Source organism: Thunnus albacares, chromosome 4, assembly GCF_914725855.1.
Source record: "Thunnus albacares chromosome 4, fThuAlb1.1, whole genome shotgun sequence".
Classification (NCBI taxonomy): Eukaryota; Metazoa; Chordata; class Actinopteri; order Scombriformes; family Scombridae; genus Thunnus; species Thunnus albacares.
Window position 1 is genome coordinate 25,920,363 of NC_058109.1, and position 26,922 is coordinate 25,947,284.

Sequence of the window (26,922 nt, forward strand, 5' to 3'; positions counted from 1 at the left end):
AAAAAAACAAAAACACAATTTGTAGTTTTAAAGGGCTTATGTCTGACTTCCTGCAGTCTTGTTGTCACAGCGAGGTTGACAAGAAACCATAAGTCACTTCCAGCCAAGACATAGTCCGGCACAAAACCCCCTGTGTAAAACCACAACTTGCTGTTTTTACACTTTGGTTTCTCCCGGTTTCTGGTTTTTATGCTAAGCTAAGCTAACCGTCTCCTGACACCAGCTTTATATTTAACAGACAGATATGAGAGTGGTATCTATCTTCTTATCTAACTCTTGGCAAGAAAGTGAATGAGCCCACTAACCAATATGTCAAACTACTCCTTTAACAAATTCTCAGAATCAACAAAAGTGAGTGACTTACCTTGTTAACAGGATTTATGGGTGTGCGTCCAGAGCCAGTATGAAGCCTTTGGCGCTCTTCAAAACGTCCGGGGGACCTCTCCCTACGTACGTCCATCATCCGGCCAGGGGAGCGGTCCATGCGAGGGTCTGCCATGGCCCTGCCCGGGGAGCGCTCTAACCGGGGGTCAGCCATGGCCCTGCCAGGAGACCCCCCGATCCGACTCTCTAGCATCCTGCCTGGAGACTTCTCCCTCTCCAGTGGACGGCTGGGGGACTTGTCACGCCGAAACTCTGTGCGTGCCTCTCGGTAGCGGTGAGGTGTGCCGGGATCTCCGTGGGCATGAGGGTTGGCTGCCAACCTTTTAGAGATGTGCTCATTGTAGGAAGGAGGCCCACGTTTGTTAGGACTGTTAGGGAGGAGACCGAGCATGAAGACTGGCAGGGAGCATTGGTCAAAGGAAGAGGACTTTGCTAGGCGCTGTGGGACTCAGATCGGTCAACTGCTGTGGTGTGGATGATGGACTCGCAATTAAGCTCATTTAATAAGCTGAAGCAAATTGCAATTCATAATTAGAAGAGACAACTACTACTACTCCATTTGGTTTTATAACTGAGAAAATTAGCACAGTGAGCAAGAAAAGCTCCGTTATTAGTGAGCATCAAATCGTAACAGACCAGTCTCACGACATACAAGGAGGAAGTCAATCTTTATTCAACAATTTCCCCTCTACATTTGACAGGAGGCATTTTAAAAAGTAATTTCAATTAAAAAGACATACTATCTTAGGATTTGTTACAGATAAAAAATGAACTCTTCCTCCTGCAAAAAACAAAATGTAGGCGTTACTCTTCTTTTACCATCACCACCAGTTTTACCATCACCATCTGTAGATGCCAACCTGAGCCCCACAGTGCCAGATAGTCCCACTGACCCTTCAACAACACCAGTGTACGAGGGATAAGGAAGTGTGCTTGGAAATCTCCCACTCTATAGTCTCTCCACAGTAGGGAGGACCAGACCTCACCAAAAATAAGTGAACGAAAAATGCTCAAGTAAATTGAGAAATAAATAATTTCATGTCTTTGTCTTATCTTTTACTTTTGTCACAGGATTTACATTTCATCCACAGGATTTATATTCTCCCTCAGAGGAATTAATTTGACATTGACATTGATTTCCCTTTGGGTGTTTGTCCGATTTATTTCCCTTCTATAGACAAATAAAGGCACTCTGCATTTTATTTATCGATTTGCAAATTATACAAGTGCCAATCAAACTATTTTGGGTTGTTCCAGATTCCTGATTGGTCAATCAATGTCACAGCTTCTAGTACAAAGTTCAATTAACTCCAAATATAACTTCATTCCCTGTTTTTCTCTTTGGATGTCGGATTTGTGTCTTATTTATCAGATGAGAAGGTTTTGCCTTCTTTAATAGGGAATTAAGAATTAAACTAGATGCTCCAATATACTGTAGACGAGTCACCACTTTAATTTCCACACTTAAAGTAAATTACTTGGGCCACAACTGAGAAAAATCCTGCTAAAGTAAAAACACTGAGGTGATAGTGAAAGATAAAATAATTTGGAGGAGACATATTTATGGATTATAGTTTCAGTTTCTTTGCGCATTCTATTAATTGATCTATTCAAAGACTTGTTTCTGAATTTATATGAGCATTTAGTTTATTCCTCCCCCCCAAATCGGTTGGTCCCCTTACACAGTGCCATTATCAAGAATAGTGAATAGAAGTCAAGGGTATTATATGTATGGAGTTAGATTTACAAAAAAGAAAGAAGTGTGTGACAGCTCAAAATGTGCTGTGAGTTTAAAAACAGCAAAAGGAAAGGTGAAATCTGCTGGTGGATTAGAAATACTACCAAACAATGACAGAAATAGAGATTATTTTATCAACTGTAACACAAAAGAATTTGAGCTTGGTAATGTGAGCTCGAACAGCGTTAACAAACAGTCTGCGTGTGTCCTCACCTGCGTCCAGAGCCGTTACGCTGCAGGTCTCCGCCGCCCTCTTGGCTCTGGATCAGGTTGCCCTTGCAGCAAATGACCCGCAGTTTGTTCTGGTATGACGAGGCCAAGTAGATGGCCCCAGAGGAGATGGCTGGGCCAAGGTAGCGTGGGTTTGGGATATCCAGGTGTGCGTATGAGTGGGGTCTGGAAAGAGAGAGGAACATCTTTCAAACAATATGTTGATCATGATGTTAACCAGGAAAAAACAAGTTTGAGCACAAACTGATACACAGGTGCAGACAGAAGGAGCACAGGACAATCTTACCCCAGAGCAGCGTGTCCCTGAATCTCAATAACATCCAGAGAGTTGAAGTAGGTCACAAACAGGTAGGGCTCTCTGTAGGCTGAAATGTCAAAAACCCATTTAACATAATTTCATATACTGACCATTAAAGAATTTTTTTTTGAAAATCACATTGAAGATTTACACTAACCAAATGAGAGAGGCAGACGGCTCCATTTGATATCATCAGTTCTACTCCTGCGGCCGTATGCGTCCACAAAGACACCAAACTCTGCAAGAAAAACATTTCAGTTATCACACAAACCTGCATATTTCTAGTAAATGACACTATGAAGCAAAAAAACAAACAAACAACAGTCTTCTATTATAACTAGATGGATAATGCATGTAAACAAAGGCGATTTTTGAGAGCAAAGCAAATATTGATTTGAATAACAAAAACACATGCTCAACTGCATACACAATGTACTGTACATATGTGCCCACACATCAGACAGAAAAACATCTAACCATGGAAACAGAGCAGGTATTCGTCCTTCTGTGGAGCCGTGGTAACCTGGATAATGGAGATGGGGAAGCTGTGGGAGGACGCAGCAAACACAGCTGAAGCTAGCGTCACGTCGTTTTTATCCAGGAACTCTGTAGAAAGAACTCAGATCAGTTATTCAGCTTGTCCAGGTGTGAAAGTTGAAGCCTCACAGCGACACAACCTGTGGCAACTTGCTTAGAACACCATGTGGTTGACAAGTAATGATTTTTAAAATATCAATACAAAATTTTGTAATGCCACCAACTGATAAATTACAACCTACCTTCCAGCACATACTGCTTCATCTCAATCTCATAGAACTTATTGGTGCCAATAATGATACTGTAGCCGGTGAAGTGAATACAGCTGCAGGGCTCTGATGTCTCAATCTCCTGCAAATACAAACAGAAGTTGAACAGCGACATTTTTTCAATGCCATTCACTAAACACTTTGCTACTAAGCACATACTTTCCTTCATGACATCATCTATCATCCATCCATCTTTAAGGTCCACTCACCTTTCTGATGCAGAACTTGTTGAGGCTTTCATTAAGTCGCAGAATTGTAATCTTGTTGGGCATAGCAGCACAGATACAGGTCCCATTATCAATCTGTAAAGAAGAAACAACTTTGCAATCAGTACAGCAGTACACATCTGCAATCAGACAATACAGTGCTACGCCATTACTGTGATGTTCAGCTCATTAACTCTCACTAAATAACAGTCTAACTAGAATGATTTGGCTCTGTGTAAGTAACAACAATCCAACCAACCTTTCCAGAGGAGAAGAGGTGGCATCCCTTGACTGTCTCAAAGATGAAGGGGGTGAGGTCAGGTTGAGCTGGGAGATGGGACTGCGACAATGACTGTTTCACCTTCTTGATCTCCACCAAACACAAGGCCCTCTCCTCTCCTGGAAGACGCATCAAACACACACATGTGCGATCAAAAACACAATCAATCTGGACCACAGTGCATTTATTTATACACCTCACCACCAGCTAACATCATAACATGATCCAACATGTTGCATTTACATGTAAAGATGATCTGATTTATAAGGACTAGCAATATAAGCTTAATTTACCGTCAACATTTCATTTTAAAAACAACTAATACATCAAACAGAGCTGCATGTTTAAAGTAATGTATACAGAGAACCACCCACAATGTTTATGCAAAGTTAAAAGATCTGGTAACTAATGCATCAGTGTGTTGAAAAAATTCTAGCTGGCATTAAAAGAAGACTAAAATTATGGACTTATAATTGAGTATAATGGCCTCCATTTACTGTCATGTACTGACCAGTGATCATCAGCAGCTTATCAAGCTCCTTCAGGATCTGGATCTGGAAGACTGAGGTCAGGCCAGGGATGTGGGTCAAAGAGTTCTTTATGACATTTAGAGCATACAAACCCTCCTCAGAGCCGACCAGCACGATCTAAGGGAAAAGACAAGGAAAATCAGTAACATGCGGAATATGCATAATTTGGTTCCTCTCTCTTTGTATTAATGCTACATGTTCTTATCGTAGTACCTGGTCAGTGAGAGGCAGAGTGCAGTTGATGTCCAAACGGTCATCACCCTCCAACTTCAGCAGAGAGTTTCCCAGAAGTTTCTGTTAAGGCAAGAAGCAAGAAAACAGAGACATGGAGCAGGGGAAGGATGCGGGTTAGGCAGATCATCAGAAGATCAGAGACAAGACAAGCTGACCCAGCAAGGATGACAGCCAGAGAGCCCTCCCCAACTCCAAATCAGTAAATCCATCCTTAAATATAAGTTGACTTTACACGTGAGCTGAAGATGACGCATTCGGTCAACTACAATCTTTCCTCCAGGTTAGGTAAGGGATTATTTTGTATTTTTCACAACAGTGCCACAGCAATACTCAAATTTTAGTCCTGACAACAAAATTCTACTTTTATTTTCAGACCTCACTTTGCTAAGCAATAATACAATTGTGTACAAAAATTTTTTGTACATTTTTTGTTGTTAACAAAATAAGGCAAACTTATTTAATGTTGTCTTAACACAAACAACCTTATAAGAATGTTCCCTAAATATGACACAATGTAAAATTTACATAAACATGATTGGAATTAGACAATACATAATCACTGGTTAAGTGAACAAGACTAAGAATTTGACCAAGTATCCAACGCCAACTTTCTGCACTTGGAACAATTCGGTCACTATGTTTATAGCTGTATAACTGTTCACTGGATGACCACAGAAATAACCACTTCATAGCAATAACAGCAAGTAGCTAGTAGAAAGTAGTTTTTTCCCCCTCTTACTGTCAGTGTTCGAAGCTTAGTGGATGCTGTCCAATCCACATCCATTTGTGTAGTTTTGGTCTGGGGCTGTTTTTCATGATTTGGACTAGGCCTCTTTGTTCCAATTAAGATAAATCTTAATTTCACAATATGTATTGATATTTTAGACAATAGTGTTCTTCCAACTTTGTGGCAACAGTGTAGTGAAGGCCTGTTCCTGTTTAAACATTAAAATGATCCTACGTGCATTAAGCCAGATCCATTAAGAAATGGTTTTCTGAGTTTGGTGTGGCAGAACTTGACTGGGCTGCACAGAGCTCTGATCTCAATCCCATCCAACACCTTTGTGAAGAATTGGGACGGAGACTGTAAGCAAAGCCTTATTGTAAAATATCAGTGGCCAACTACACTTATATGATTTTGTGGCTGAATGGCAGCAAATCCCAGCCAGCCAGGTTCCAAAATCTTGTAAATCACAGAAGAGAAGAGGCTGTTGGAGCAGGAGACCATGGATTTGGAAAGAGATGTTCACCAATTAAATTGGGGCGTTCACATTCTTTTGGTCATGTTATGTTTTCTGCCTTAAGGCGAAAAGTTTCATAATGAATTTTAAACGCATATTTGAAAAAGAAATACAATTAAAAAGGTAGGTGTACACTTTTTGGAAAGGCTGACAGTTTAGAGAACTTGAATGATGCTTCCAAGGGTCATAAAGTATATTACACTGCCTCTAAAACAGCAATAAACACACAAAACACCAAGAGCAGAAGCCTACAGACTATTAGTTAAGATCAAGTTGCTCGGAGTGTGTACGTGTGTGTCTGTGTTTCAGTGAAAGGGGCTAAAGCAGCGCATGACTTTTGCAGAGGCATGCATGACATAGCATATGACACCAGGCCAAAGGTGCACAGCAGTGCCTATTCACATCCATGCACTATGTAATCTTATGAGTGTATGATATACTTGTTGTGTGTGTTTGACCACTCAGTGTAACTGCTTTTTTCAAAGGGCAGGGTTACTTCCATTAATCACTTTCAGTAACTCAACCTGGATCTGTGTAGACCTGCACTGAGCAGCATCAGTGTTGTATGCGCAGATGTGTACAGCTACTGCATGCTCAGCCGGTCGGTTGACTGAAGCCCAAGCATTCGTGCAGCTACTTACTGTACCTGAACCAGAGGGGATAGGTTCTTCTGTCTTTTAGAACCACCTGCCTATAATATGATCCACACAACCGGGTTGAATGGAGGTACACACGCACAGTATAATCACATCAACAAAGACGATGGCAACACAAATAGAAGACGTGGATGTTGAGAACATGCAGAGAGAGAAAGAAGAGGGAGGGGGAGAAAAAGAAGTGAAGGCACTGGCTGATGTTTAATGGAGGCATTCAGTATATTTTACCTAATTTTCACACCAAACAATAAACACCACCCTTGGTTTAAGTTACTATTTGAAATGGGCCTAAAATCAAGTTTGGCCTGTATAAAGGAGATGTTGGACTTGCTGTTACACCTCAGATATGCTACAGAAAATTCAAATTGTGTACCCAATCAGGCAGAACACTTACAGCATCAGCATCCACTTTGTCTTTAGATCCACGGCTACCAGCCACCACAGACTCCAGTACAGCCACCCAGCGCTGCTTGTCAGGGAAGCTGGGAGCCATGAAGTAGAGGGACTGGCCTGGCCAACAGGTAGTGTGGGGATGTGACTCCAGCTTCAGCACATATGGGATGTCTGTGTACACACACAAACACACACACACACACACTCGGTTGGCTATCTTGTTAACATAACTGTCAACATTTTGTTGTATTTTGGGATTAAACGTATAGATGGGATAGATGGATTCAATTTGAAATTTGTGGAGAGGAAGACAAACTTAAAATCCTACAATAGGTCGAGTGTAGCAGGATTAGGTGGTATTGATCTGGTACCTGACTTTGCAGTGTTGATGAGCTCAGAGGCTCCAACAGCTCCATGAACAGTCACCTCTCCATCAGGCAGACAGAGCTCAAACTCCTCCTCAGCCCTAATACAGTCTGCAAAGAAAAACATCACATATTTTTCATTGGATACTGCCATTTTGATCTTCATGGTAACACAAAGAGTTAAATGATGACAAACTCTCATTTAGGAATAGATCAGCAACTTTCTGTTTCTAATACCAATAAAAATACAGTCATTAAAAAAAATTAAGCACTGACCTTCTCTGGGCTCAGTATCATAGATGGATACTTTGGTTCCATCTAACACAACATACTTCCTCTCCCAGCCCTGCTGGCCACGCTTACCATTTCTGTGTGAGCAAACACACCAATACACACAGTAGTTCAAATGTTGTGTATTCAACATATTGTAGATGGTAACTGTGACAGTAAAGGACTGAATCAGTTACCTAGGCTGCTTCATCCATCCCTCCAAGCGAACATGCCCACTGGCCTCTTTGACCTGCAGTGCAGGAGAGTTTGCCTTCTCTCGGCACAGAGCCTCTGAAAAGTGAGTGGCATACTCAGCTGGCAGGCCGCAGGTGGCCGGAAGACATGGTGAGCATTTGGGATGACACAGGGTGTGGCACTCTACAATAAGACAAAGAGTGGGGTACCAAAAAAATGTAGATTTGGGTTAAATAAAGCTTTCTTATGCGAATAGCTGTTATTCTTTTTATTGCTGTTGTATTTATAATAACCAACAGTGGCAAGATAAAGAACCTCCTAAACCACACTTTAATCTGAACACAGCAGCATGTCATGAAAAGCAAATTTTTGTTGACGGAGAGAAAGAGACAAAAGAACTCATGTTACTCATTACTCACTACTCATGTTATAAGAGTGGTAGCCCAACTGGCAACACACCTCTGTGACATCACAGACGTGTTAATAGTGTTTAAAGACAAAATATATGCTGTGCCAAAATTATTTTGTTAGGGTTTATTGTATGATAATATTTTCATATCTATATTACCAGGATTGTTTTTACACTGCCTCCACACTATTGCTTTGGGAATGTATCAAAATTGATTGCATATTTTATTTTTCCAGGACTCATAACAGTAGGAGTTCCAGTGATAGCCAAAACAAGACAAACCAATTTCCACTATGTGAGGGAGACTAATGTGGTGGCCCTGCTACAAGAACTATTTTTATTATTAGTATTTTGTTAATGCTGACCAATAATTTCTCCTCTGAAATATCTTCACATAGAGTACAGTGTATGACTGGCAACAGTGCAGCATACAGACCTAGACAAGTGGCAGCCTGTCGTCCAAAATGCACAGTGTCCAGGCAGACGGCACACTTGGCAGCCCTCATGTTGAGGCCCACAGTGAAACGATGAGGGATGTTGTGGTGCATTCTCTCCTTCACACGACGACCAAACTCTGCAATTTTAACAGGGAAATGAAGTGGGCAGGGATAAGAGTTACTGAAAGAAGGGAAATATAACACCATCTTGTTTTGTTACAGGCTTAATTATTTCAGAAATCAGCAGCAGTTCCATGAGATTCAGTTTTCTCAAGCAACATGGGGAAATTCAAATAATGAGCGAATTATTTTTAATTGCAAGTATGAGGCATATCAATGTTTAAGTATCCTATAATAGTATCATATCAGAATCAGATTGCGCATGCCAATGAGCATGGGATGCATTTAAATGTTTCAGGGTGAAAAACTGCCTATTCTTCCATATGCTATCTAAATCATGACTCCAGGAATGATGCTGAAAAAAAGAAGGAAGAACATTATGTTCAGCTTGACCCTTTGGTCAAGTTACTGTTAGCTTGACAACATGACGATGTGCCGTATATGTGCACACAGTACAACATGCATGTAGAAGAGCACATGCATGTGAGAAGACACAAGATATGACAAACGCGTGGGTGACTGCTAACTTACTTTCAAAGGTGACCCTCCTCTTTTCTGCAAGGAGCAAGAGGAAAGAGACAGAAAGGAGAAAGCAGTCTAACAATAGCTAGGTGAAAGCAAAAAACACAGACAGTCAGGGTTCTAAATCACAAAGCAAGTTTTTGATTTTGATATGATCCTTTGAACTTGCTTTGCAGCTATGAGCTATGCAGCAAAGGTTCATTTTCCATGGTGAAAAATATAATTTAGCTTTGTGATACTGGAAAGCCCGGATTAAAACCAATGTAACCTGGCTAATCCACTATTCTTACTTTGTGAGACAGGCCCAGGCAGGATTACGATGTTAGCTGGATAAATGCACAGTGACTAAAACCTGAAACGGTGCTTTTTACTTTAGGCCATGTTCCATGGTTGGTTTGGAGCGAGTTCCAGGTTTAACAAGTACTGAACATAGTTATCCAACATTATTTAACTTCATAATCCTGCTTTGTGAAACAGGCCATAGAAAAAACAAGCACATAAAAACACCACAAAAACAAAATAAGCGAACAGGGAGTCCATTTGTGTTGACACTGATAGCATAAGGGTGAATGCTCCTCTGGGGGCAGCTGTGCAGTTTCCAAACAGGAAATCCAAGGTTCAAATTCAGGCTGATGAGCTGGGGTCAGTATTGAGGTTACCTGTGTGCTTGACTATTAGCCAGTGTGTGTGTGTGAGACTCACCTTCAGGTGTCTCCTTGCAGCGAGTTGAGGGGTTAAGCAGGCTGCTGGGGTTGGGTTGATGCTCTGGGGATTTGACGATGGCTGACATTAGGATTTGATGGCGGGCCTGAGCCGGTGTAGAAGGAGCCACATGATCCTGGGCTTTGAAATGAGCTGCTGTATTGTCAGAGACAAATAAAACAACCTAATATTAGATCAGTGGTGGTTATAAAGCTGCAAATAATTGGACCCATTACCATAAAACGAATAGAGGTTGAAATGAATCTCATAGGACCTGGCAACTGTAGGTAATGGAGCAAGATGCTGCCATGGTAACTGTCGGCGAACAGCTAGGGGTAGAGGCACATTGCAGTTTTTCCTGATCAGACTTAGTTTGTCATTTCTCATCTCAGATGGTAGACCACAAGGGTTGAATAAATACTTCTGACTCAGTGTCAACAATTAAAAGCTCAGTTTCATAGATTTGTAGTATTTATTATAGGACTGATTTAAGTGAACAGTTTGCCCCCTCTTCTTTAAGAGCATCAGAGGATTGCAATGTTGGCTATACAGGAACAAGCCACGCCAGAAATCCTGCTGTAAACAAATGCCATAATATAAGACTGTCCCAATTTTGGTGCATTACCTGTGCTGCCTAACACTAGTAGGACCTACCCTCCTCTCTGAGGGATCGCAGCTCTATCCTCATCTTCTGAAGAGCCTCTTCCAGCTCGGCACACCTTGAACGCTCCTTCTCCAAAGCAAGTTTCATGTCACTGTACTGCATGGGAACTGCTGGCTGGGCCTGGGGAACCAGCGCCCCATTAGTCGTGGTGCCTACATCCTCCCGACGCCGCCCAAATATACCCTGCTCAGAGAGAGAGAGAACCGCAGGGATTTCATTTATAAAGATGGATAGTTAACGTTAATAATATTACACAGTACATGTAAATTTTTAAATTGAAGCTGATTATTAATTGAATATGGCTTACAGTTGGCTTACAGACCTTCTTTTTCTTAGTGGGCTGGTCCATTTTGGCCTGGAGGAAGTCAATGAGTTTGGTCTGTTGGGAGATAGTCCCCTCCATCTTCACCTTCTCATGGGAGTATACAGCCTGCAGAAAGAAAAACAGAATCTCAGAAAAGGAAATACCTCAGAGACAACATGTAAAAGAATTCCCTTTAAAAACATGATATAGGACTCTTTTATCCTCTAGGTCTCCCTGAGATACCCACGTGTACCAACATCAGTTGCGATATTCTAATATCTAACTATGACTTTGTTTCTCCCAAGAGGCTATAGCATTTCAGAAAATTGTAAAGGTATTGCATTGAGCACCTGTATATTCTCCAGCTGGTACTCCAGATCGGTCCTCTCAGTCTTGAGCATGTCAGTTTGGTCGAGGGCATCCTGGAGGCCCTGAGTAAGACGGAAAATGTGGCTCTTCTGAAGGTCCATCTGCTGCTGCAGCTTCCCTTGCTGCAGAAGACAGACATTCAAATAAGGGAATGTGATATAAAATCAGCCACATTTCATAAACATGAGCATTTAATTAACTCATTTGAGAGAAGATGTGCTCCAAACAGTGGCTTGTTTTTAGTCGAAGTACATTTCTTTAAACAGTTGTCTAAAAATAGTCTAATAGTCTATTTATGAATACAGGATAACGTGGTCACATTTCACTTTCTACCTCCTCCATCAGCCTCTGTTTCAGCTCTCTCTCAGTCTCCAGTTTCTGCTGCAAGCTGCGGGCGTTCATCTCCAGCATGGCGTGCTTTTTCTCCAGATCATTGAGCTGTGAGAACATATGAGTGCATGTTAAAATGTCACAGCAAAAGGTGAATTCCACAGCCACAAACACAGTATGGATTTTCTCTTTCAGAACCAAAACAAATATGTGTTGACTGTGGCAAGGCCAGATGTTTCACTTAAAGGGACTGAAGAAGAGGTTCAAGTTAGATCAGAGGCAACACTCAAAAACAGGTGACTCACAGTATCAGACAGACTTTCAGCCTTCAGTCTCTGCTCCTTCAAGGCCTGCTGCAAAGCCAGAATCTCAGCCTTGTGCTCTTTGACCGCCAGTTCTACTGCCTGGCGAGACTCACTGCTACGCTGGTCCGCACGCAGCCTGTGAACAGCACCGTAACAAGTCTTACAAAAGCAACACATTTTAATATATATAGAATAACATAGAGCTGTTGTTCTCATATACAATCACAGTGTATGTGCATTTGAACATTACCTGTTTTGCTTCTCATTGTCCAGAAGTCTCTGCAGGTCCCTGGTGCGTCTCTCGGCTTGGCTTTTTTCATCCTCCAGGGCACCTCTCCAAGCCTCCCACTGCCTTTCTTTCTCCAGCAACTCATCATTTAGGGACTCCAGCTCCACCACCTGCTCCTCCAGCATGCTGCATGTGGTCTTCAGTGTCTCAATGTTCTGGGAAGATAAACGAAAGAACAGACTGAAGAGAACATCTTTCACAGTTTTTGGCAAAAACATGTGATTGTTGTCTTACATTTTCATTGACAGCACACTGTCTCAGTATTATGAATATTATGTATCTTTTCTGAACAGAGGTCAAATATGTATGAGGAGCTGCTACGGTCTTCCTACCTGAAAAACATTGGATGCTTTTAACTGTCCAGAAAATCTATGTGAGATAAGCAACTAATTATGTTCAAACACTCTCAACAACTTGTGTGTGTGTGTGTGTGTGTGTCAGCCTTACCTGTTTCTGGTTGTTAAGGTGCATCTCGCGGTCTGCTACCTCCCTTCTCAGCCGGTCCACCTCCTGGCTGAGCTGCAGCTGGTCCTCCCTCTCATCTGATGCTTCATCAAGTTGTTTGGACAGGTAGAAGTTCTGACGGTTCAACTCAGCATTCTCCTGACTCAGCTGAGTAAGTTGCTCCTCCAGGTCAGTGATCACCTGAGGCAACACAAACAGATAGAGTTGTTAGCCTTGCTAATGGAAATGAACAGTTTAGGTTCTGTCAGAAGAGCCAAAGGGAAAGAATTGTTCAAGTAATAGCACAGCTGGGTTACTGATAATTTACAGCTTTACAATCCTAGTAGTAAGAGACATATGTTTGGCATGTAGGATTTAGGGAAAGGCTGTTTCATTAAGAGAGTCAAATATAAAATAAGAATTGTTGAATACGTTGTATTAATAAACCATCTATGTGTTATCCATGTTATCCATTTATGTGCAGTAAATGTGTATGTTTAAAACTGTTAGTAACTGTAGCTTTTTCCATTATAAAAAACACTTTAATAGGAGGGGATCACCTATGTAGATTCAATCTATGCACTGAAAGGCAGCAGAACTAAAGAAACAGCAGATGTGACATAGTTGTGGTCCTGTGTTATCATGGATGTGCTGTACTATCAATATATATAAAGGATTTTCAAGTGGCAGTGACACTCTTTACCAAATGAATGAAGGAACAAACCAGGGCCCCGTTTCCCAAAAGCATCTTAAAGCTAAGATGATCTTAGTCCCATTATAAGTCTATGGGCTAAGATCATCTTGCCTTAAGGTGCTCTTGGGAAACGAGGCCCATAACTCAAGGATTTAGGCAAACTCTGAACATGCCCTATGAAAGAAAGTGGTGTTTCCTTGACAAAAGGTCAAAGGTCTTTTAAAAAACCCATAAAAATTGTCCAAAGGCTGAGACAGCACTTACTGAGCAGCTGTCTCTTAGGGCATCAAACTTGCGTTGAATTTCGTCTCTGTGATTCTGTGAGAAAGAAGAAGAAATGTCTTAAAATCCAACCAACCCATAGTCTTACATTTCAAAGTGAGGAAAGATGTATTGGTGACAGTGTTATTTAGAATAGATTTATCTGTTGCAAACATGAATATGTGCTTGTTTTGCTTAAGATGAGTAGAATATGAGTGGTTTGGTTTATGTTGCTCATGTTTTGCATCACTTGCTATTGTAAAATGTAAATGACCCATATTTCTAACTTCCTGCATAACACATACTTGTGCTGAATGTACGTGCACCTATATTTCTATGTGTGACTATAATTGTACTCAGTTTTCTTACCCTGAGGGCGGTGATCTCCTCCTCAGCCTCAGCAGTGGTCTCCTCCAGCTCAGTCTTAGCTTGCTGCAGCTGGCTCTCCAGGGCGAGACGCGCAGCCTGCAGGCTGCTAATCTGGGATTCGCGCTCCTGAAGGGAGAGGGTCAATTCCGACACCTGTCTCTTGATCTCCAGCTTCTCTTCTTCATGTTCTAGGCCCATCTACAACAGAGACGGGACTGGGGTAAACATTTGTGTATATTGCAGTGTAATTAAGACCTGAAAGTCATCGTATTTGCATATGAGTCATGAGTCTAACCTGCAGATGTAGTAATGCAGATGCAAAAACATTTATAAAATTGAAAATTGCACAGCACAAAGAAACCTAAAACTGTATAGTTAAAAAAAAAAGACAGACAGGTTTGGCAAGTCTTATAATTGGTTAAACAAGTTTTTCTGATTAATACAGAGATGGAACTGCAGATCTCATCTGAAAATACATATTTGTGTGTGTGAGAGGACAGTGTGTGTATGTGAGGGCGCACAGAGGCCAGCAATTAGTGCCAATCTATGTTATCACATCTCAGTGGGAAAGAGTGTGTGGAGGTAGAGATATGACATCCAGTCAGCAGGTTGTCCATCAGTAACACCGGCAGACAGCACAACAGGAGCTGAGAGCTCAGGAGGGGTCATTGTGGTCCTCAATTATGTCAAAACTTTTATAGAGTAGGTTTGCTTTGGATGCAGCTAATGGATTTCATGGTGCATTTACGGGGAGGAGAAATAGTGTTCTCCTAACTTTAAAGAAATGTATTATCAAAGATTTTTAAGTGTCAATAGTGACAAACATCTGAACTAACTGATTCTTCCTTTTCCTTAATTAACTTTAATATTGAATCACATTTGCAATTATTCAGTTTCCACAGGGAGGTCAGAGTGATCGTAAGCCCGCAGAACAGCAACCCAGCATTGATAGACAATTAGTATCTTGCCCAGAGACGCTTTTGCAGGGTGCATGTTTGCCAACAACTATTAATGGACCAACAATGTCCTGCTTTATTTTCATTTGGTTAAACATATTCTCAGCTATTGTCAGCTCCACTGGATCAGTAGATATGGAAAAATTTGTACAAATACAACTACACATTTGCAGAGGTGCCATTACAGACCTACAGTATGTAATTAGCTGTTTATCTGAAAAGGATCTGAGCTCGCTAGCTGATCAGCTGCCTTAATCTCTTTTGTGGATAGTAATGATATAAGGCTATACTGTGTGCTTGTTAAAGTGAATTACTTAATCTTGAGCTAACAGATTTTGTACTGTGCCTCTGCTTTCTGTAGCCTCACCTCCCGTAGCCTGCTCTCCAGCTCCAGTAGACGAGTCCTCTTGGTCTGCTCCTGCTGACTCATCTTCTCCAGGTGCTCCTCCAGTTTGGCATTTTGGGCCTCTAGCTTGCCTGCCTGCGACTCCAAATAGAACTTTTGCTGTCGAAGCTCTGAGATCATCTCCTCCTGGGCTTTCCTGACAAAAATATACACACAAATGTCTATTATATTGTGTGTTCAAGAGCAGAAAGCTTTCATAAGGGTTCTGTCCTGTTGCATATCAACATTTAGATTATAAGTGTAAGTGAAATCCAATTTATTATTAGCAGATAAACAATTGAATCAGTGTGATGTGAGACAAAAAGTCACCTTTCTGCTAATGTAGTGTGATATACTGTAGCTAATTTTATCTAAATAAACAAAAAATGTAATTCATTTGGTGACATTGACATTATACTGACAAAGGTACAATAAAATTCCTTAAACAAGTACATTTCTATGTTAAGATTAGTTGAAGCATTTGAAGCATTTTCTGTATTTAACCTAAGAGATGATACATAGTTTAAACACAGGGGAGACAGATCAGTCATGGTGCACAGTCATGTAAGTGCACACTAATGAAGCGATTGGAGACTCGAGGAGACAGAGTCAGTGTGGGAAGGGGCACTCATGAAAGCACAATGTGGGCAGAAGGTCTAGTTAACTCACATATTCTTCTGGGTGTAGATGCTGCTATTAGTGGCCAGCTTGTTAGCCTCTGATAGCTCAGCGATGCGTTGCTCCAGGTTCTTCATCTTGGAATCCATGGCATTAATGGTCTACAGGAAAAGAGAGACACAACAACATGGTGGAAATCACACCCCAAAAAACAGACTCAAATGCAAAGATATATTCATTATTAGATATATTCATGGCGCACACATATTTCAGCATCACAATTTTTATAGGAAACAGAATGTTTCACTCAACTAAAATCCTATTAGAGTCCATTAAGGTGTTGCCTGAATCTTCTACTGTCAATGTCAGATGACTGGCTCTAAAAGCTTCTTAACTGCCTCAATTCTACCACATTAACCAGATTAGGACTTGAGCCCAGGCTTTACAGTGCAACATGATGTATACTACAATTTAATCTCTCTTCCAACTTCATTCAAACCAATACATTCAAACCACTGTAACAAATTGCTGTGGAAAGAAATAAATTAAAAACATAGATGAAATCTAGTTGTCAAAGTCTAACAACAAAGACAGGAAAATGACTGAATCATATATTCACAAACAACTTTCATCCACTTAGGCTTACACAAGTGCATTAGACTTGCATAACATCATACAGGAAATAAATCAAAACTAAAAATCAGGTACTTACATACACTGCTGCTGTTTCTAATGTTTCTACATAATTTAATAAAACAAGATGAAATGAACTTTACATTTTAGCTGGTTTAAATTAAGCTGTATGGGCACTTCGGTATTGAATTTACTTGCAAATGCCACAGTAGATATAATTTGAAAAGGTCGGTGGTGTTTTCTTACCGCTTTCTGTTCACTGATAAGTTTGCAGTTTTCTCTCGACTCCTCCTCCTGCTGAGCTCTTCTAGCCTCGAGGCTCTCCTTGTCAGCCAGGTCTACCTTCATCTGGGCCTCCAGAACCTTGATCAGTCAGAATCAGTAATTATTAGACTAGTCAATGTTGATTTGACAAAAATCCAAATTTAGCTACAAGTCTGTAATCTGCTCTGTGCTAAGGCAATCATTAAAAAATCATACCATGGCATCGCTAGAAATGTACAACCTGGTGTGGAAGCAATAATTAGTGTGACAGCTCTGACTTACATCCACCACAACACTGATTATAAATGGCAAGACTGACAAGGAATTACCGCAGTAAAATATACAATTTATACAGTACATGAAAAATGTCAGCAGCCTGAACAATATTAGTTGGCTCACCTTGATCTTGTCCTCATAAAGCCTCTCCTTTTGAACCAGTTGGGTTTCCATCCTCTGAGCTGTCGACTGGGCATCCCTCAGATTGTCCTCCAATTCCTGGGAAAACAAGTTGAATTGAACTGGAGACATTTAACACAATACCACAAATACAAAATACACTACAAATTGCCCACATGGATGTAAATAAATATAATTTAATTTGTGTACCAGCTATTCTAATAAATCTACTGTAATACCAAATACATACACAAAAAAGATAAAAAAACTTGCATTGAAAAGCTGAAAATCCACAAGATGGCTGTAGCGGTGCCTGTTCATGCTGACACTGGTTAAAATATGTGTCTGTTAAAGTCTATGTATGTACTGTCACTAGTTGACTAGTTGCCATTTGTGAGGACTGAGCTAGCAACGAGCCCTTTAAAGAGAAGTGTGTGCAGTGTGCATGTTTGGGCTCTAAGATAACGAGGGATGAGGATAACTGGGAAAGGACTGGGTGAATAGGATAGGTGGGCAGGGGGTGAAATTAGGGGTGGGGGGTTGTAGAGTATTAGCAAGCCTTATCTGTAGCTCTCTCACCAGGATCTTTTCAGCCATCTGCTGGATCTGCTGGGATTTGGTCTGAATGTCATCTTTCAGCTTATTCTCCCGCCGCTCAACCATCTCCAGCCTCTTTACCTGGTTCTCCAGTGTCTTCCTGCCCTCCTGCTTACACAGCAAAAAAGATAACATAAAGCTAACCACATAAAAAAAAAAACTAACTTGTGTTGGGGGAGGTATAATTATAGAAACATTATGTAACAAACTAACTTGTAGTATTCAACAAATTTGCATGATTTAGCATTGAGTGTTTAGTCTGGTACCTCTGTCTCTCTCAGGCGCCGTTTGAGTGTATCACTAGAGTCGGTTTTGCCTCGCAGGCGCTCCAGATCTCGCTCCAGTCGCTCTTTGGCCTGCCGGACATTCTGCAGCAGCTCAGTGGCTTCTGTGCTCGCTTTCACTGCCTGGGGGAGGTCAGAAGGTCAAAGGCTCTAAGTGGATCCCAGGACACACTTGCTGATATGCTCAAGCAATTCCTACCCACTGAGATATTGAACAAAGCTACTCTAGGGAATAAATAGGGAATGACAGCACACTGCTAAATGCTGTATATACTTATCTTGATCTGCTTTTTTTAGATGACAAATCAAAAAGGTTGAGGTACAAATTATTTTGTCAAAAATTAAATACTTATAAAAAATAAATATATTTAATCACATGATGACAGTAGCTAAGTCATGAATGAATTTACCTTGGACAGTTTGTCCTGGAGCTCTTGGATTTTCACCTGCTGCTCAGAATTAGTCTTAACAAAGAAAGAAAGCACAGTCACATAACTTTAGCATAACCATAGCTCCAGCAATGTAGAGCGATCTGAAAAGGGAAGAACAGCCTGATTCTTTCTTTACCTTCTCAAGTTTGGAGAGAAGCTCCTCCACCTCTGCTTTGCCCTGCTCTTTGGCCTGAAGAACAGACAGCATATAGTAAAGACTGATTAATAAAGTACATTCCACCCACTTTCTAGTGATTGTAATGGCAAAAGGGCAAGAACAGCAACCCAGGAAAAAAATGTCCTCATAATCTTGTAGTTCTTCCTGCAGGATCCCCAAGAGCTTCCAGGCCATGTGTAATCACCCTGGGTTTGCTCTGGAGTCTCCTCACATTCAAGTGTTTTTTTGAGAACACCCTCCAAAAAGGAGGCATTCGGGGAGCTTCCGAACCATTTGACACAACCATCTCAACCGAGGTCTTAAGGGCCCATACCCACGCAATTATTAAGCTCTTCAAATGTAACTGACAGCTTGTTCTATTGTGGATGCCACTCGCACTTGAGTCACACTTCATTCATGTACAAAACTACATCAAACGGCATTGTTCTCAAAAGCCTTCAGCTTTTACTTGGACTATTATGTTTGAATGCTGAGAATCTCTGAATGAATGCTTTTGATGAGTTACAAATACAGACAGGTGTGTAATTTTGACGATGAAAATGAATATGACATAATTGTCGCTTTGAGGTACCAACAATTACAATAGTCGTGTAGCTCAGATGTAGTGTCTTTTACAAAAATATTTGGCATTGAAATCCATTATTCTGTCACACTACATATGATATTACTGTCTGAGATGCAGACAGCATTATATTCAATAATACTGTGTTGATGGCATCAAATTTCTTTAGACACAACTTCATATATAGTTTTCCCATGTGCAGTTTTGGCTTATAATATTCTCATATAGGATAAATCTATAGTTTCATATATGATACATCATCATTTTATCAACATATGGTTCTTGCTGTTTTGAGTTACTACTGTTCTTAGCATACAGTACAGTCTGATAGTTTTGTTCCATAAAGTTTTAAGTAGTGTTTGGAAACTTTGGTCACTGGCACTCAAAACTCTGCCACATTTCATTAGTCCTCTATTTATGAACTAGCACAAGTAGTACTGTGCTTCCAGGACAGGAAGTGAATCATCAGCCTGAGACTTTACGTGGACTTTACGTGGTTAGCATACCTTCTGGATTCTCTGCTGGTACTCCACAGCTTTCCTTTTGAGATCCTCACTTGTTTGTCTGGAGTCTCTAAGTTCAGATTCGTAGAGGTCGCTGCGGCGTCGGGCAGCTGACAGGTCCTCCTCCAGCTGCCTGATGGTTACCTGCATTTCTTCCAGCTGGGCATGGTATTCCTAAAGACACAGACAGCACACAGTGGTTATCAATATGGAAAATACACTGCCCTCCAAAACTGTTCTGTTCATTAACAAGAGAGCTCAAGTTTCTGTTTACACTGGACAGACATTTTACTTCACACCTGTTAGATCTTATTTTTACTAAACAATGTAATAATAATAAAAAATAATTCAATACTGTAATAGCCTACTCATCATCACTGACCTCGGCATTGTGTACTGAACCAAATGCATTGTGACATCTCTATGATTTAGACATTGAAACCTGACTTCAGGGAAGCCTGTGATCACACTCATTCTGTACAAGCTGAAGATGAGTCACTGTTTTCATCTTAAATATTTTAATCATTTATTTGTTTATATTTATTTATTTTGAGAATGTTTTTTCCTGCTCAGTATAGTAAAACTGCTTAGTTTTGAAAATATCTTTCAGAAAGGCTAGAACAAAACAAGATTGTCCAACTCTTGAAATGTTCATTTTGCCATACGGTGTTGCAAAATTACTTAAGAAAACAATGTTTCAAAAAATACAGACTTTTAATAAGGTGGCGGTAAATGCTTTGTGCATTTTTCTTTCTAAAAGGTCTTCCCTTTTCTGGATTTTCCTGGGAAAAATCAATTTGATAGATACAACAGCAACAGCAGCAAGCACTTGTTTGGAACAGCCTGAGCAGAGGAACTAAGCCATTATCATGGGCAGCAATTGCTGCCAATGCTACACAGACAAAGATATACAGTTCACAGATCTGCTGACACTGTTTCATTGTGCAGTGATCTATAGAAACTGCAGTGCACTGCAGCAATGACCATCTATCGCCAAAAGTGTCAAAATCAGAGATAACACAGAACTCAAGGATTACCACTTTAAAGCTGTAGTTGGCAACTTTGCACTACAGAGGCTCCAAGTGAAAGTAAAAATAACTGCTTGAGTCTGCGAAAATCTTTGCCAACACAACCATGTTACACTGGTGTTGGTAAACAGCTCATTGTTTGATTTGTCACTTCCTGTGCACCAAGATTTTCTATCAATGACCAAAGAGAAACAGCACTGCAGTGGGTTACAAGGAGAAAAGTATTTGAGTCTTAATTACAAAGGATGACATGTGTTGTCAGCAAAGAATTCATTTAAGTCTATGAGTGTATTTTTATGTAAAATATTTCCTAGTTCAATTTTAAGTTGTACTTCCAATCATAAATGTGAAAATGTGGAAAATTATAAATACTGCGCATCATTCCCCTGGGAGGAGGGTGGGCAAGTGTCTTGACTAATGATCAAAGTCTCCACTTTGGTACCTTGCAGGGATGCCATCTGCAGGGACGACCTTTATGAGTACTGAGGACAAGGGAGTCCTCAGAGGGGAAGCCCTGCCAGTGTAACAGAAACCTGCTGAGAAGGAGTATAATTCCATGGCTAATGCTGCTAATGTGCTAATAAGTTTTACTTACTTACGATAAAGAAGAAACTGGAAAGTAGCAGCATCTCCTCGCATAAGCTTTGCAGTATGGAGGCATTTTTTCCCCCCTTTCACTACACATCTCTTATTATAATTTTCTTTGAGTGTTCATAAAAAAATCTGCAAATACACCACATCATTATCACGATGAGAGGGAGGAGACAGAGGATCATTTGAATGAGAAGATTTACATACTTGCTCTTTAATTTCCTGCAGCTTGTTGCTCTGTTCACGGATGTCATGCAGCAGCTGCATGGCCTTGTCATCCTCTCTGGAGACCTCCACACGTGCCTCCTCCAAGCTTCGCTTTAGGCTCTGCAAACCCAGTACACATACACACAAATCAAGGCTGCTGCTGGCCAAAATCGATACTGATTTTTGACACGACACAAAAGTACACCCTGTAAGAAAAAACAAACTTGTTTAAGAGATTTTATTTCTACACATTCTACAAACACAGACACAGTTGGTTGAAAAACTCACACTGCACTCAGTAATGTAAGTGGCGAGGTCTTGCTCCAGGATGCTCCTTTGAGTCTCGGAGGCTTTAAGCTCCACATCCTTCTGGTGGAGCACTGACTCCAGGTCAGTCATTTTACGCTGGAACCTGGAGATCTCCTGCTCCATCTTAATACACCAGAGAAAACAGCAACATCTGTTATTCAATGCCATGTATGAGTCTTGAGCAGGACGAGGATCTTAGTGAAGGAAATCCCATATTGCCCGTTTCAATGCAACTTTACTGATAATGCATAATTGTGTTGTACATTTGACCCTTTAAATGCTGATGAGGAGGAAAGGAACATACAATGGTGATTTAAATCAGCAAGAAGGGTCCATCAGCCATAGAGTCTGTTGATAGCTGTTTTATTTGTCGTCTAACTGAGAATGCTTCAAGAAATGTTGTGCACACAGCAAGGTTAATTTGGCTAATTACAGCACCACCAGAAGCTTACTTGATCTGTGTTAAGCCAGAAAGCCAGAATAAACACAGGACATCTGGTAATAAAACCCATGATGGCGCAATTTTTGCTCAATACAAAGTGCTACAATATGGAAATACAAAAACACAATTTCACAGTTTCCAGTCAGCCAACAGTGGTCTTACTCTAGTCCTCTCTTGGCTTGCTTTACAGAAGTGCCCTTGCATTTGAAAATAAGAATGAATTGTTTATCATAAAGGCTAGAGATGAAATATTGTCTCAAAACATGAGTAAAAGCAAAAATAGGCTAAAAGCACACCCCTCACCTTGTGACATTTGTCTTGAGTTTCTTGTAGTTCTTTGCTTTTAAGGTGCAATTTCTTTTCCATGGAGTTGGTCTTAGCAGGAGAGTTGAGGCCTGCTGACACTGACCTGGGGGCAATAACATACCTATTAGTTCTTTAGTTCTTAGCACAAATACTTCATGCCTTACTTACAGGACACAGAGTGACAAACATCAAAATAAACATGCTCATGTTGTGTGCTTTGCAATTACCAGTGTCATACTTCATTAATTTCTTTACAGATATTTTCCCTATAATTGGACTGTCCATGGAGGCCAAGTACCACATTCTAACAAATCATGAACCACATCATGAAAGCAAACATAAATGCTGTTTTTTAATGTTTTCTTTTGTGTAAGAAAGTATAGAATGTTTTAAATATCTAAATGCATCATAATTCATCCTAAGCTGACCAGTAAGATGATGATTGACAGTCTCATATCATGACATAAACTCACATCATGTAACAGCAGCCATGACAGTATCGTAAGTGCAACTAGACTGCTTCAAACGCAGACATAACACCCACACACCATAAATGAACAACAGAAATTGAGAGCATAAAAATATGCACTCACTACAATTTCTTTTGTGAGAAAGAACAGTACTCAAAAGAATACCTAGTAATAACAACAAGGATCCTGACAACAATCAGGAAAACATTCAACAGGACATTTCTGAACTGAGGTGAATATATTTTATTCATTGTGGTTTATTCAGGGCGAAACAGGCTACATGAACAAAACAGCCTTGTGGACCTGGGAGTATTTGCTATTTGCCTGACAAAATAATGTGACAGGAGAATTTGGGCTGTGTTTTGCTTGGGGTTGGTCTACACAGAGCTCTATACTGAGTAAAATTCATTCATTTCTTGTTTATGTAGGATGATTTCCTATTTTGTTCCCATTCTTTGGAAATAATTTAGAGCACAAAGTACATTTTCACCCCTCTCTTCACCAGAGAAAAGCAACTCTGAATAGAAGTCTTCTAATTGAATGAATGGGTCTGTATGAATGAGTTCGCAAATACCGCAGAGAGATCTTTAATAAAGTTGACTCAGACTGAGTCACAGTGTTAAAAATAGTCACAAAAGCAAACACTGCTCTATGGGCAGAAATATGTGTCACTAGAAACTGAATTTGAATCATTTATATATATATATATATATATATATATATATATATATATACACACACACATATATATATATATATTTATGTTTTAAATTGTTCAACTTGAATAATTACTTGAATTACATTAAACAATACATTTGAGTCACATAGTTAGTTTGAATTTGTATTGTTTAACTTGAATAATTGCATTGAAAAACTGAATCTGAATAGTATAATAAAAGTTTAATTTATTAGTTGGATCTGAATTCCAATAAACTTCAAACTGAATGTAATATTAGAAAATTGAATTCCTTTGCTCTGACACTATTTGATCCTCCCTGAAAATTCAACACTTGGTACACTTCCACATTCAATTCTCACAATTAAAATTAATTTCTAGTAATTCAAATTCAGTTTTTGACATTCAATTTCAGTTTACTGAGACACACATCCGGTCGTTGAGAAAGAGCAATCGAGTGCAGATTCACAGAACTCCTTTTCACATACTGTAATGTGATATCATGGGAGCTAGATATTTTGAAAGCCTGAAGTGTTTTCTCTATTCAACATAAAAATGTCTTGACTTGTGTGCCTGATCCATCACCATGGTAACATTTTGGCCTTTGTGGGCTACTGTTAATATTATCATATCATAAATGGATCACATTTTTAAAATTGTGCAAAAATTCCCTTCAGTTCTCTGGATATGATACTACGAGCATGTCGAAGCGTGACCAAAGGCTCAATTCACAGGTTTGTATAAACAAATAATATACATGAATCTGTGAACCTGCATTCGATTGCTCTTCCTCAACAACCGGATGTGTGTCTCAGTGAACTGAAATTGAATGTCAAGAACTGAATTTGAATTGTGAGAACTGAATGTGGGAATATATAGAGTTAAATTTTCAGTGAGGATCAAATACAGTTTCAGAGCAACTAATTCAATTTCATAATATTACATTCAGTTTCAAACTAATAAATTCCATTTCAAATTATTCTATTCAGATTCTGCTTTACAATGCAATTACTCCAGTTAAACAATATCAATATGTGAGTCAAATTAAGTTTCTGACACATATTTCTGCTCCCTTCACTTCTCTGCATTGAGAAACATCCCCCAGTATATACTGTATATATGGAGAGAGAGTATATAGACATGCACACACATTTGGCTCAAATAACCAACAAAAACAGCAACACCCAAACCAGGCTTTTCATAGGAATCTAGATTAAATTAAAAAGTGGTCCAGTTAGCTGAATCTATTGCCAATTAAAAATTGATGTTGGACATCAAAATTCATAAAGTTCTCCAGTGCCTAGTTGAACAGTTTAGGGAGCTACTGTACAGATAATATGGCAGTTTAAAGGTCTTTAGCTGGGAGTTTTCTGCATTGAGTTGCATATTTTTCCCATTTACCAGTTTCTTTCTAAAAACATTTCACAAACAAAGAGAGTTTTATCTCCAAATTGCCCATATATAAGAATGTGTTTATCTGGTTAGACCTGTTAAAGGCCTGCAAGGCTAAAAAACCTATTCAGGACTTACCCTGCCCCCCATAATCCTGTGCAGGATAAGTGAATATAGAGGATGGATGGATATCTTCTTTACGATCCTGGATGGACCCAGGATCCATCCAGAATGGCTCATACTTTAATTGTTCTAATCATCATGTAGGCAGAATAGAAAATAAATATTCTGACCAAAGACAAAATGCAAGGCTACTCTTTTCATAGCTGAGGAATATAGCAGTTGTCATGTCTCTTACTATGGAGGGAAAATAAATGAGTAGCCAGTGCAGACTGCATTATTGAAGAGAATCAAAGAAAGACGGGGATTCAGGGAAAGTACGAAAGTCAAAGGCTTAGCGGCACTTATCAAGTACACAAACAGGGTTGCAAATAAAGGGAATTTTCTGGGGAACCATCAATCTGAAAACTGAAAAGTTACCACTCAGGTAACCCTCACATTTAATATACTATTCATATTCATTTGTATGAGATCAATATATAGTACTGTTGGACACTAGTGTGTAAACATAGCGTAATTTTTGATTAATGTTTCTGAATAATGGGTCATGTAATTGACCAGACACGCAAGTAAAACCACTTCATTCACTCAGTGGACAGTAGCCTAATTTGTAATTTCAATGTCATGCTTAAACTGAGCTAATAAAACACACAATAATTAAGTGGAAGAAATCAACAGACAAAGAAACCATCTTCATTCATGCAAATATTTTGACAGTGTATCAAATAGGGTGGATGATGCAAAGTTAAATCTTTGTGTTCAATCTTGTTTTAGTACAAAGATTGTGTTTATGTTTTAATGCTTTTTTTGTTGTTGGACAAACTGTATTTAAATAAAGTATACAAAAATTAGTTCACATCATGTAAACAAACATCACATTTGTTGAAATGTAACAATTAGGGGAAATTTTATGCAATAATCCATCAAATGAATCTCTTTTATAAACATGTCTAAAGTCTGATTTTTAGAGCAAAATTTGAACATATGGATGGAAAAAAACACAACACACTGACAAATTTGTTATTCTCAAAAATCTTACCACTATCATGTAAATGCAGTGTGGGTGATTAAAATCAAACGTGTTTATCAGCTGTGGAGCATATACTGTGTGTGCTCAGCAATTTGGGCATTACATTTAGATTTTTTTCTGATGTATAACTGGAGATTTTGGCCTGATGGTGGCACTAAAGGAAAGAACAGGATGGCGTTAAAACATATGGAATCATCATCAAAGACCATGAATACCCTCAGAAGATTTCTTGGAAATCGGGCCATTAGTTTCTGAGATACCTTGTGAAGGAGAAATTCTGAAAATACAAAAGTCAGATAAGTCACCTAAATCATTAGGACTCCTCTGGGGACTATGAATACCCTTACCATGGCCATCTGGACGTATCCATTCATGGCAATCTGGCCAGTAGCTGTCAAGATATCCTGCTCTTGACCACCAAAGTGTTAGATGACTAACCCCTCAGACTGACCATGGACACTGTTGTCCTTTTGCCCATTCACTAGTGGGCATTAAAAC

At 39.8% G+C, this 26,922-nt stretch overlaps 1 protein-coding gene across 5 annotated transcripts in view; it reads right to left on the reverse strand.

Annotated features, from left to right (window-relative positions):
• Positions 1-26,922, reverse strand: part of cita (citron rho-interacting serine/threonine kinase a) — a 40,760-nt gene that overhangs the window by 2,436 nt on the left and 11,402 nt on the right. Inside the window, exons 11-47 of one of the 5 annotated variants that reach the window (XM_044348354.1) lie at positions 22,734-22,839; positions 21,968-22,111; positions 21,680-21,799; positions 19,857-20,027; positions 18,747-18,800; positions 18,590-18,643; positions 18,162-18,302; positions 17,878-18,003; positions 17,302-17,397; positions 16,885-17,001; positions 16,057-16,166; positions 15,370-15,544; positions 14,047-14,244; positions 13,681-13,734; positions 12,726-12,923; positions 12,240-12,433; positions 11,990-12,125; positions 11,688-11,792; positions 11,336-11,476; positions 10,989-11,111; positions 10,672-10,864; positions 10,018-10,173; positions 8,673-8,810; positions 7,830-8,010; positions 7,639-7,730; positions 7,369-7,473; positions 6,999-7,168; positions 4,687-4,767; positions 4,455-4,590; positions 3,923-4,062; positions 3,667-3,759; positions 3,431-3,539; positions 3,129-3,257; positions 2,809-2,889; positions 2,640-2,718; positions 2,336-2,518; positions 365-752 (exon numbers count right to left, since the gene is read on the reverse strand). In XM_044348354.1, coding sequence (XP_044204289.1) covers positions 365-752; positions 2,336-2,518; positions 2,640-2,718; positions 2,809-2,889; positions 3,129-3,257; positions 3,431-3,539; positions 3,667-3,759; positions 3,923-4,062; positions 4,455-4,590; positions 4,687-4,767; positions 6,999-7,168; positions 7,369-7,473; positions 7,639-7,730; positions 7,830-8,010; positions 8,673-8,810; positions 10,018-10,173; positions 10,672-10,864; positions 10,989-11,111; positions 11,336-11,476; positions 11,688-11,792; positions 11,990-12,125; positions 12,240-12,433; positions 12,726-12,923; positions 13,681-13,734; positions 14,047-14,244; positions 15,370-15,544; positions 16,057-16,166; positions 16,885-17,001; positions 17,302-17,397; positions 17,878-18,003; positions 18,162-18,302; positions 18,590-18,643; positions 18,747-18,800; positions 19,857-20,027; positions 21,680-21,799; positions 21,968-22,111; positions 22,734-22,839 — 5,017 coding nt within the window. Of the gene's footprint in view, positions 1-364; positions 753-1,033; positions 1,166-2,335; positions 2,519-2,639; positions 2,719-2,808; positions 2,890-3,128; positions 3,258-3,430; positions 3,540-3,666; positions 3,760-3,922; positions 4,063-4,454; positions 4,591-4,686; positions 4,768-6,998; positions 7,169-7,368; positions 7,474-7,638; positions 7,731-7,829; positions 8,011-8,672; positions 8,811-10,017; positions 10,174-10,671; positions 10,865-10,988; positions 11,112-11,335; positions 11,477-11,687; positions 11,793-11,989; positions 12,126-12,239; positions 12,434-12,725; positions 12,924-13,680; positions 13,735-14,046; positions 14,245-15,369; positions 15,545-16,056; positions 16,167-16,884; positions 17,002-17,301; positions 17,398-17,877; positions 18,007-18,161; positions 18,303-18,589; positions 18,644-18,746; positions 18,801-19,856; positions 20,028-21,679; positions 21,800-21,967; positions 22,112-22,733; positions 22,840-26,922 lie in introns of those variants that run through there. The other 4 variants (XM_044348351.1, XM_044348356.1, XM_044348355.1 and 1 more) reach the window with 4 other exon arrangements.